Raw genomic sequence first — 12,858 nt, 5'->3', positions numbered from 1 at the left:
AGAAAAGAACGACTCTCTTTTTAAGTCAGCAGTAATCACAAAGTCTTTTTCAATTTATGAAATGAATTAGGCTGTACTTTTTATTGATACTAAAAAAAACATCACAGAACTGAAAAGAGATTTGGTTGAAATTTATATTGAGAATACAAATACTATGATCCTAGAGTGTTGGGCAGTTTTTGTTTTTTGTATTACATGAGGGTACTTTTAATGCAAAAATGTAGAAACAGTTTACTGGAGCACACTTAATGAGGGGCAGATTAAAAAAAGGGAATTCCACCTGAGTCACCATTAAGTAACGTCATGACAAAGCTTTGCACATTTGTCTTAATTAAGGACGATGTGAGTCAGCACAATGTTCTCTGGGGAATTTATTAGAAGAATGCAGTCAGGTCAAATATGCTTAAACAAGGGCGCAGTTTCTTGGAGGAAAAAGACAACGCATTAAAAGTTAGACTCAATTTAATGCAAAACAAAGATGTGTCAACACAATTGCAGCACCAGGTTTACCCATAAGATTACAAATGGACAAATTGAAAACCTATCACGTGATTATTAGGACTCTGCTCTGAACAATATGACTCTCATACTCCCTGGTAGATCAGGTGTATGTGAAAGAGTAACCCATGGGGTGTGTCTGGATGTGTGTGTGTTCCACACAAACATAACTGCTTCTAGTCGTAAACTGGATTTTCATGAAGAAAAGTGTAATAAATAGGTTAGTTTTAGGTTTAATGCTGTCAGATTTAATGAATTAAAGTGTCAAAGGTAATTGTAAAAGGGTAATATCTCAGAAACACATTATATAGTTGCTGGGGCCTTAGTTTACAGCTAAACAAAAGGGCATAATTCAGAGAAGCCCAGGACATTAATCCCTCTGATTGACCAGAGAGGGCGCCGTAACACCACCACTGATTCAGAAGAAGGCTGGAATTAAGTCAGTTATCCTCAATATGTGGCTGCAACTATTTTATGTACTGTCATGCATAATTTGTTCAAGGTGCTATTGCTTAAAATTCTGAAACAACGACAACATAAAGAAGAGGAGGGTATCAGACTATAGCAATAAAAAAACTCAATTATAACAATAATTTTACAATATGGACTGATTGCAGATCATCTGAAATAGATAAGAGCAAAACGCTTTTACAGACAGATAGATCATTAGATTAGAGGAAATAGGTATAGAAAAAAATCTTCATTTCTTTTGAGTAATTTAATTCTCATTACCAGTGAGGTCTACTTGGTCCACTTGGTCCACTTGGTCCTCCCGCAAGTTTTTGTTAATGTAATTAATGCTCTTATGTGTCTCTTCACTGTTATCCTCCCAAGGTCTTTTTTTGGATTTCCAAACAAAATTTACCTGTAACAGGAGTTACATGTTATGAATATCCTCTGTATATGCCATTATTTAGACTTGATGTAACATCAGTATATTTTGAATACATTGTTCTGCTATCATCCAGAAATAGGTGGGGAGTATCTGTTTTCTTTGCAGTTATTGCCTGGAAATATGTGTTTTGGTATATTTAGTGCAGAAATATAACAATCAAAAGTTATATCAGTTGCATTTGAACATACTGAATTCAAAATGCCTTTGTTCACTGAAAAGTTAATATCTATAATTCAAACTAAAAAGACATTGTGGCACAATAAAGACAGTTATAAGTGACATACTGTTCAGAAAAATGTAACTGAAAAGTTTCTGAGGAGGAGTTAATGCAAAACACACCGGACACCTGTATTTATCACCAGGAAATGCCTGAAGACATGCACACATAGTTTAACATGATGGGCTGTTGGACAGGACCGCTGCTCTTAACTGTCTTCATGACAGGTGAATTTATGTACATCCTAAATATATTATCTTTTTATTTGTGCCACCAGATTAAATCACTTAATTTTTTTTTTCTTTAATTTTGACAGGTGTTACTGGACAGACTCTGACAGAGTCTGAACCAGTGGTTAAAAGACCAGGAGAATCCCACAGACTGACCTGTACAGGCTCTGGATTCACATTCAGCAGATATCCCATGGACTGGGTCAGACAGGCTGCTGGAAAAGGACTGGAATGGATCGCTTTTGTGCACACAGGCAGTTCCCATTTCTATTACTCCCAGTCTGTCCAAGGTAGATTTACCATCTCAAGAGACGACTCCAGCAGTAAAGTCTACCTGCAGATGAACAATCTGAGGACTGAGGACACAGCAGTGTATTACTGTGCAAGAGACACACAATCATATACACGGATAGAACAGTGATACAAAAACTACTTCCTCTTTTAGACATCAACACCGGGAACAGTCTCATGTTTTCATATCTGAATTAACATTGTAGACATGTTAAGATATCTACAATTGCAAAGCAAGTTAAAATAATTTAATTTATTATTAATTAGAATTTTACAGAATGGTTTGTCTTTTCTTTTCATGTTTTATCATCTGTATAATTAATTTCATCATCAATAGCAAATTTATTGCAGTCAACATTTGAGAAATACTTTTATTTTGTTTGCCTTTGAGAATATTTTCCATTATGCTTTAACTAAAGTCAAACTTCTCTATTTTCAGTTATTTCACAAATAATTTACTACTATAGTGTTATTAAAAGTTTAAGTTAAAAAGCATTAGACTGACAGTATCAAAGACAAGAATAAATATGCTTAAATTTTATTTTATTTTATTTGCCCTTTACTTATACAAGTCGTCTTGTTGAGATCTAATATCTCATTTACAAGAGAGACCTGTTGTAAACAAGCAAAATTACAAACACAAATAACACAAAAACTCCTATAATGTTTGAAGCATGAACATTAAATATCCCATTGATGATAGAAAATGGAAAACTAATTTCCTGACTTTTTTTTTAAGAGATGTCATCTTTTAATGAAATTATCTGTAGATTAATAGAATCTCCTGATTGATCTCCCCCTCCTCACGTTTAAATTATGAACACTGAGAAGACTTATTGATGTGCAGTAAGGTGAGCATCTGACCATCGGTCTTCAAGGAGCTTTCATCAGCCTGCAGGAAAAAGGACTGGAGAGGACTGGACTAGAGCTTTAAGAAAAATTGGAATTTAACTTTAGGAAATCACAGCTAAAATATAAATATTTTACTACCATTTGGCATGTTTTGTTTTAAATTCACAACTTCATTAGTATGTTTAAATTGTATTCAATTTTGGCAAAAATACAATACAGGTCAGGATAGTATCATTGAAAGGACTGAGCATAAATTCAGGAGCATAAAATGAAATATTCACTGAAAGTAAATTAGACAATGTTGCTTTATTTTCTATTTAAATGAATGTTACATTGAGTTTGTTGAAAGTTCAATATTGAATCATTTCAATAGTTCTACTACAAAACAACTGCAGCGAATCCATGTGCTTAAATGAACATTGATATATAGAAAAAAATTGTTTAACTTGAAGAAACATAATGGTGATTTTCTTCTGATAAATTTGGCACATTTGCCTTTATAATATGATACAAATGTGGATGTCAGACTTCAGACCTCCTCCTGTCAGACTGTCTTATTTAAAGGGAAACCCTTCAGTCACTCCTTCCAGCTTCAAGATGATGATCAAACTGTTTGTTCTGCTTACAGTGATCTGTCTGCCTTGTGAGTTGTTTTAAATGCAATATTCTAATCAACCTTTAATTATTTAATTCGGATTTTATTCTGTTTATTCTGTTTCTTTGACTTTCTGAATCTCTCTCAGGTTTAAACAGCCAGTCTCTGGAGTCCATTCCTTCCACCTCAGTGGTGAAAAGGCCTCAGGATGTTCTGACTCTGTCCTGCAGAGGATCTGGATTTGATTTCTCTCGATATGGAATGAACTGGATCAGAAAACCTGAGGGAAAAACACTAGAATGGATGGGCGCAATTTGGTATGATTCAAGTAAAACAGAGTATGCCAGCAGTGTTGAAGGACGCATTGAAATCACCAGAGACAACAGTATTAGCATGACATATCTGAAACTGTCCAACCTGAAACCAGAGGACTCTGCTGTGTATTACTGTGCTGGAGCCTCACAGTGGCTAATGTGAGCACAGAGGCTGTACAAAAACTCCCCACTGAAAAGAAGGTGACGATGCAACAGTAGCATTAAAATACACATATATATTCTTTACATTTAAGTTCTTATTTTAATGTGGTCATGTCAAGTAACTTAACTCTGTATATAAAATCAACGGCTAGCTACATCAACAAGACTGAGGTTTTCTGTTCATTTTCCTTTGAACACATATCTGTGGTTTTCAGACATATGATCTTATAAATTTGTTTGTTTTTTTTAGCAGAAGAAATCATATCTTGAGTTTTAAGATGAGAAAAAAAAATCGCATTCTACTTGTGCTCTCTCTCGCTCTCTACTATATAAACTCTCTTGCTTCTTAGGGCTAGTTTTATTTAAACACTCAGATAAGGCCATATGCTGTGGATCTGGTCTCTCTAATTCCTTTTGAATCAATTGAATCAGAAAACGTGAGGAAAACACTCTGAAATGGATGGGATTTGTTTATAACAATGTAAATAGAACAGACTAGTCTAATCTTTAGAGTAAAATACCACAGCAATAGCACGGTGTATCCAACTTTGTCCAGTTGAAGTAAAAAAACAGTGTTGTGCATCATTGTGCAAAGGAAGCACATTACGTAAAGTAGGTGGAGAAGCTGAACTACAGCTCTAAAGAAAGTGTTTCAATGTTGACCACAAGGCACCAGTATAGTCTGATGATAGTGATTACTGATAAACATTCCTTAAATGCAAGCACACATTTATGACAATTTCAATAATCTGTAGGGAAACACTGCAATACACTGTAGGGAAATACAAGCTCTCTCTCAGACACACACGTGTAAAACTTGTGCACCCATACAAATAATCCAAAGTTTCAAGGTCACACAAACACAGTTTCATATTTTATAATGCAACCTATCCACCAGATACAAGATCATGGCTGAAAAGCCATAAAATGAAAAAAAAAAATTCTGCATTGACTCCTCTAACAAAGGAGGAGTCAATGCAAAACTGTCAGTCCGTTTCACCATTTATGTTCCAAAACAAAGTTCAGGGACTCATTCTAACATCTGAGCTCTGAACAGAACTCACACCAGGGACTTTTACAATGATCAGAACAATTTTTTTGGTTGTTTTTCTCATTGTGCTTTGTATTGTAACTGGTAAGATCATGGGGGTTTAGCAGAAAGAAAGTAAGATAATGTTTATTTTGTGATTGCATTAACAAATTGTTTCCATATTTGCAGATACAGATGGTCAAACTCTTACCCAGTCTGAATCAGTGAATAAAAGGCCAGGAGAATCCCACACACTGACCTGCACATATTCTGGGTTCAGTAGCGCTCCTTACATTAACTGGATTACACAGGCAGCTGGAAAAAGACCAGAGTGGCTCGGCTGGATCAGTGATGATGGTCGTAGCAGCGGTTTTTCTGAGTCAGTGAAAAATAGGTTTAGCATCTCCAAAGACAACAACAAACAGCAGGTGTATCTGCAGCTGAACAGCTTGAAGATTGAGGATTCTGCTGTTTATTATTGTGTTCGAGACACACAGTGCCACAAAAAACAGAAACCCTGTACAAAAACTAACCATATTAAACCAAGTTCAAAAATTAATTTCTAGATGTTAGTCTGTAGAGAAACACTGAGAAGGTTTCAAGAAATACACGCTCACATTACACAGAGAAAGAGATGGCAACAAAATTAATATATATGTAAATCTAAAAGATTAATAGTATGGACTTTTGGATCAGCTGCATTTGCCTTTTAAACCTAATTCAAATGCTGACGTCATACTTCAGACCTCCTCCAGTCAGACTGGCTTCATTAAATGAAGGTTCCTCACCCATAGCTTCAGTTTCAAGATGTTGATCGGACTGTCTGTTCTGCTGACAGTGCTCTGTCTGCCCTGTGAGATTTTTTATACTGTCATACATATATTATGCCTCCCATTGTTTGTGTCCAACTTAATTTCTGCTTTTTGTGACAGGTTTAAACAGCCAGGGTCTGGAGTCCATCCCTTCCACCCCAATGGTAAAAAACCCTCAGGAAGTTCTTAGTCTGTCCTGTAGAGGATCTGGATTTACCTTTGGTAGCTCAGGAATGCACTGGGTGAGAGAACCTCCAGGAAAACCATTGGAGCACATAGGTGCAATTTGGTATGACGCAAGTAAAACAGTTTACGACACCATTGTTGAAGGACGCATAGAGATCACCAGAGACAACAGCAATAGCATGGTGTATCTTAAACTGTCCAACCTGAAACCAGAGGACTCTGCTGTGTATTACTGTACACGAAACACACAGTACTTCATATGAGCACAGAGGCTGTACAAAAACTCCTCACAGAACAGATTGTGACAGAAAACAACAATGATATGGGCATACTAAACAGACAAGTTGATTGTGTGGTTTGAGTTTTCCTGTTTGTCTCTGTTAAGACAGAAGGAGATGTTAACCTACCTGGTATGGAATACAGATTTTATATTTGTCTACATTTTTCATAAACATATTCATGTATGCAAAAACAACCCATGAAATATTAATTCAATAACTGCAAAAAAAAGAAAAGTAGACAAATCTTCAACATTTTGTATCATCCCTGTCTAGTTTTCATCAGTGTGTTCCAGACCATTTCTTGTTGTACCTCTTCTTTGTCTTGGTAAGAACATTTCTGCTTAAGATCTGAGCTTTATATTTTTCATGAGGAGTTATATGAAAATATTTAAAAGATTTTTTATGTTCTCTGAAAATGTAGCTTATGACATGTTTAAAAATATAAATTTAAATAAAGTATGCAAAGCCATGATCAATATATGTATTGAATTTACTAAATGTCTTCACGAGGCTCATGTAGATGATTAAAAAAATAACTTTTTGAAAATATCAGTCTTTGAACAGGTATTAAACATACTCTTTTATTAATCACACAATTATGTTTTATTGTTTTGCATTGATCTGATTTAATACTTTAATATGAAGTTGTGTTTTAATGTGCTGTAGTGAGAAAATCATAATTAGAGTAGAATCAGAGTCTTGGAAACATCAGCTCCTGTTGATATCGTATACAATGTGTTTCACAAGTGAATTGAGTTAATTATTTTGCGAATTATTTTTTCCGTTAATATTCAAATTTATTTCTTTACTGCTGAATTTCTGCACAAACCCTTCCTTTCTTCTTCAAAGGGGAGGAGTTAATTCAAAGTAACTGCACTTATCTGTTTCTGAGTTTAAGACCTGCAGTAAATCACTGACAAACTCACTGCAGAGTGAGCAGGGAGAAATGACTCCTACAATGATAAGACCAGAGGCTGTGTTTGCTTTTCTCATCCTGTTTGTTAACTGGACAGGTAAGACAATAAGGTTTTTAACCAGCTTGTTGACTATGTAGAACTGAACCATTAGACGTCAATCGATAACAATTAACCTGCCTACAGGAACTCATGGCCAAACTCTGACTGAGTCTGAACCAGTGGTGAAAAGGCCTGGAGAATCCCAGAGACTGACCTGCTCATATTCTGGGTTTGATCAGCATCACTGGAATGCTTGGATCAGACAAGCAGCTGGAAAAGGACTAGAATTTCTCGCTACAATCAGTGGTAACAGTGGCAGCATCTACTACTCTCAGACAATTAAAGGCCGGTTCACCATCTCCAGAGAGAACGGCAGAAACCAGGTGTATCTGCAGATGAACAGCCTGACAGCTGGAGATTCTGCTGTTTATTATTGTGTCCGCCACTCACGGTGAGAGAGAAAGCAGAAACACTGTATGAAAACTCCACTGTGCATAAAAAAACCCAACAGATGACATAAGAACAACATTTTCTCAAACCTCCAAGAGAAATATAATCATTGGACTTCATTAAGCAATCTTCCTCTGCTGAGCACATAAAACGAGCTGGCTTTGAAAACCTTGTAAGATTTGTTGTTTGTATTAATTTCCTTATTTAATTTAAAAGTGTTGAGATCACCCTGCCAACGTCTACTGTTGTTCTGTACTTAACAGCATACCTTTGTAAAAATGTCTCAATGTTTACAACTTGTCTTCCTTTACAGCATCTATGTGAATAAAATTGTTTTAGTGTAATTTACAGTAATCATCAACCATAAAAGAGCAAAAACCTATGACTGAGTAAGTTTTCCCTTCTTTTATGTGATTCAGATAGAAGAATAAGATGAAATTGAGTAAATAAATTAATAATAAATGATAATATTGTAATGATCAGATTTGTTTGATAATTATCATACAGTATCTATTAATCTCAATGAAATCAACAGACATATGATTTGAAATTATGCAATTTAAGTCAAAAACTAAACATATCTATGCTCATTCAATGTCGTGAACTTGCTTCAAACTGCAAAGACCCAAAGATGGGTTGTATTCTGGGGAAAAAAAAGTATTTTGTTTGTTCAGGAAGTTACATATTTATGTAAGAGGATGTCATTTGGATGTTGTTTTGAAGATGAAATCAATGACCCGAGGGTGGAGGTTTTTGACCCTCCCCTTCAGTGACTTGATGCAAATATGCAGAGTGTTCAGAGTATTTCTGCCCTGTTGATTTATCTCTTATTTTGTGTGGAGCATCAGAAGTCTGATCAGAGATTTCAGGATGATGAAGGCACTGACTTTTTTTATCCTTTCTCTCTCTCTGCCCTGTAAGTTAACTTGCTTCTTAAAGTTGTACTTGTTTTTTTCTGATAATAATAATAATAATAATAATAATAATAATAATAATAATAATAATAATAATAAGAATGCTCTCTGTCCTTTATTTTAGGTTGTAAATGTCAAAGTATGGAGTCCATTCCTTCTAGTGCAGTGGTGAAAACCCCTGGAGAGTCTTTGAGTCTCTCCTGCAGAGGATCTGGCTTCACTTTTAGCTGCTGTTGGATGCACTGGATCAGACAACCTGCAGGGAAACCACTGGAGTGGATGGGATTAATATACTCTGATGGGAGAGGAACACAGCATTCTAGCAGTCTTCAGGGCAGAATTGGAATCACCCGAGACAACAGCAAGAACATGGTGTATTTAACACTGTCTAACTTACGGCCAGAGGACTCTGCTGTGTATTTCTGTGCCAAGGAACCACAGTATTCAAGTTAGTATGGAAGACTGAACAAAAACCCCATATAAATATTTTGATATTGACCATAAGGTGGCAGTGTAGACTGAGAGCAGATAACCTGGAGTAAGCAGTTCCTTCAGTAAGCAACATATTGTGAGCCTTCTTATTGATTTATTTTTGCATTGTGAGGAAAAATTTCCCAAAGGTTAAAAATTTTAGTTAAAATTGCATTTCTGCCCTGTGTGAAGAAACTCATTTAAGATGTTATTTTTGGTCAATTTGAATCTTTTGAGGTGGAAGGAACACATTGATCTCAAATTCTAATATAATTTATATTTTAATTTCCCCAAATCTTACAATCAGTGTGGAGATATACCTTGCTTTTTCCGATGGAGGAAATGAAATACCTTCCAAAAGGTCAAAAAGTCAAACAAACATGAATAGTCAATTTGAAATGGTATGGGAAGCCTTACTCTTTACTTTTCATGGCTGATATTCAAATGGAGGTTAGACTTCTACTTTCATTGTATATCATGCAGACATAAAGGTATAAAACTAATCACAAAAAAGAGGTAGCAATTCATGAGTAATGAGTCTTTGAATCAAACAATGACCTAAAGTATCCCAGTGAGACATGTGGGATGTGGAAAAGGAGGTTGTGTGTAACAAGGGAATACGAACATGGCCATTATTTAAAGTCAATAAGCTTCACAGAAACATACAATATCACACAATGTAAGTAATGGGGGAAAAAACACAAAGAAAACAACATATCCTCTACATGGAGACCACACAGAGCACAGCTGCTGTTTGGGTCTTGTGGTTTCTCAAATCTCATAAAAACATTTGAGAAAGTTCTAAAAAATAGTTTGAGACACATTTCTCAACTTTAAGTAGACATTAAAATTTTGGCATGCACCTTAACATTATTTAATTTTTCAAAAGTTACCTAAAAAAGGTTTGAAAAACATTGAAAAGTATGATTGAGCAGGTTTTGTGTTTTAGAAAATAAGAAAGAGGATGCAAAACTATGCAGAGCAGATGATATCAGATATCATCTGCTCCTTTAACAGTGTTGCAAACCAAAATCAGAAACTCATTCAGAAACATGTTTCAAACAGAACTAGAGAAGTAACTTTTAAAATGGTAAAACACTTTTATTTGGTTGTTCCTATCATTTTTTCATCATAACTGGTAAAAATAAAGTTATAGTTAAAACAGAGAGGAATTTTATATGGTTGTATTATCAAACTATTTCTGCAGGTACTGATGGTCAAACACTGACTGAGTCTGAACCAGTGGTTAAAAGGCCTGGAGAATCTTACAGGCTGACCTGCTCATATTCTGGGTTTAGTAGCACTCCTCACATAGTTTGGATTCTTCTCCTTCTTCTCTCCGTCATTGAAAAACCGGTTCACCATCTCCAGAGACAAACAGGAATCAGGCATATCTGCAGCTGAACAGCTTGACAAGTCAGGATTCTGCTGTTAATTACTGTGCATGAGAGTCACTGTGACACAGAAAGTAGAAAATCTGTGCGAAAACTTCATAGGCCGACTACATGAACAGCTTTAACATGAAGCCACCATAGATGGCACCATCAGGCCACTGAACATCTTAGATGCATTTCCTGTAACAACAAAGCTTTTAGTTTTACAAAATATCCTCTGAGCTGTTTATATTTTTTATCCAGTAAGTTTTCAAACAGAAATGAGTGATTTACTGTTAAATGAAGCTTAGGCACAAATTGAAACTGGAAGACTCTTTCTAGCCCCACCTGCATTATCCAACCAGTGCATCCCGTTCATCACCGTCGACCAATCAACGCTGGTCCAAGACACGTCACGTCCAATCACCGTCCAAGTTCCAGCTGATAAGGACCACCGTCCATGGCGTCTTCCGCTTTCCAGCAGAGCTCAACCCACCACCGCCCCTTCACCTCCACTCACCCTGCCCTTCGGCCGCATTCGTCACCAACCTCCACCACCACCAGTGCCGGGTCCTGGGGGATGACATTCCTATCAGCATCTAGAATGCTCATCCGAGCCTATCGCAAATTTTGCGATAATCAAGGTCCTCAGCCAGGGCCCGAGCGCCAAAGATTTAATTCATGCTTGTTAATAAACTTTTCTAATCGTCTCCCTTTCTCTGTCTGAGTCTCTCCAGATTGAAATATGTCTATATGAACATATTGCGGTTCATACACATGAATTGTTAGCACTTCTAGAATGATATTTTATTATCATACTCTGATTTATCTGTCTTGCAATATGGGAATAGAGACAAAAGGATATGAATCTGAGTTTTGTTTAAATGTAATAATTACTAAAAGGATTTTATTACCTGGTAAAGAATAACATTCTATGCAAAAGTACATTAAATATTAACCTTATTCCAAATGTGTGCATTTCATGCAAATACAAGTAAATATTTTTTGGGTCAAATTTCCCAGAAATCATTAACATTTCAACTAAATGTATGTATGACTGGAAATGACTGATTTTATGTAAACCGTTTCCGAGGGTCCTGAAAAGCGCAATTTAATTCTCTTGTCATTTCATTTCATTTGAAGGGTTTTTTTACAAAACGAAGAAGGAAAATAATTTGCACTTTTTACTATTTTCACTAAACAAAATGAACTGAATAATTCAAATGTAAAATATCTGTTCTTGATTTGATCTTAAGTAATTATTAATAATTTTAACAGGTCTAATCTTGTGGTTTTCCCTCGGAGGAGGAGTTAATGCAAAGAATTGTCTTCCTGCTCTATTTATATCCAGAGAGAGACAGGAAAACACAGTTAAACATGATGGACCGTAGGTCAGGGCTCCTGGTGTTCACTGTCTTCTTTGCAGGTGAAAAGATGAATCTATCTTTTCTTTAATTTTCTTTTATGTGTCTCATTAGTTACTCACACTTCTGTTTTTGTAGGTGTTGCAGGTCAGACTCTGATAGAGTCTGAACCAGTGACTAAAAGACCTGGAGAATCCCACAGACTGACCTGTACAGGCTCTGGATTCACATTCAGAGACTATCCCATGAACTGGGTCAGACAGGCTGCTGGAAAAGGACTGGAATGGATCGCTTTTGTGCACATAAGCAGTTCCTCTCGCTATTACTCCCAGTCTGTCCAAGGCTGATTCATCATCACAAGAGACAACTCCAGCAGTAAAGTCTATCTGCAGATGAACAATCTGAGGACTGAGGACACAGCAGTTTACTACTGTGCCCGAAGTGACACTCTGAGAGACGTAAACAAGAGACTCATACAAAAACCACTTCCTCTATTCCCCATCACTGCTAACAGTGTTTTCTATATACATTTTTGAGAACTTGAGCTATATAGAAATTGGAAAAAAAAAAGAAAAAAGAAAAAAAAGAAGATAAAAACAAATATAAATTTTGTAAGTTAAATTTTGTAAGTTAATAATTATTTGTTAATAAATTATAAAGGCATTCCAGCATAGTCTTTTTTTTCATCAAAAAATGATTACATAAAACTTTTATACAGTATAAATCCTGCAATATATATTTTTTTTTAATTAAAAAGTACATATTTTACTCTCTTGTGCTGATGCAGAGTGAAGCTGTCCAAGTTGCACAGTGGGAGGTTTCATTCAACTGAAAATCCAATTTTGGTAAATGAATGTGGTATTTTTGAGATACAAGCCAATAATTTAACCTGTTTGAGGGCAAAAGTACAAACAGAATAAATCAATTTCATTTTTAGAAGAGTTCCATTTTTTATAGGACTTGTTTA

At 35.7% G+C, this 12,858-nt stretch overlaps 1 protein-coding gene, 1 long non-coding RNA gene and 1 gene segment (V, D, J or C); all 3 read left to right on the top strand.

Annotated features, from left to right (window-relative positions):
* Positions 1 to 12,858, top strand: part of LOC116734897 (uncharacterized) — a 161,545-nt gene that overhangs the window by 56,625 nt on the left and 92,062 nt on the right. The gene's annotated exons all lie outside the window — the stretch shown is intronic.
* Positions 3,553 to 4,074, top strand: LOC116734909 (Ig heavy chain V region 3-like). The segment is given in 2 exon segments: positions 3,553 to 3,626; positions 3,727 to 4,074. Coding segments are annotated over 2 exon segments (375 nt in total).
* On the top strand, positions 7,277 to 7,654 carry LOC116734930 (uncharacterized). Its single transcript, XR_004342289.1, has 2 exons — positions 7,277 to 7,376; positions 7,464 to 7,654. It is a non-coding gene; the product is annotated as an uncharacterized LOC116734930 (long non-coding RNA).

Source organism: Xiphophorus hellerii, chromosome 16 (genome assembly GCF_003331165.1).
Source record: "Xiphophorus hellerii strain 12219 chromosome 16, Xiphophorus_hellerii-4.1, whole genome shotgun sequence".
Classification (NCBI taxonomy): Eukaryota; Metazoa; Chordata; class Actinopteri; order Cyprinodontiformes; family Poeciliidae; genus Xiphophorus; species Xiphophorus hellerii.
This window is presented reverse-complemented; position numbering and strand designations above follow the sequence as displayed.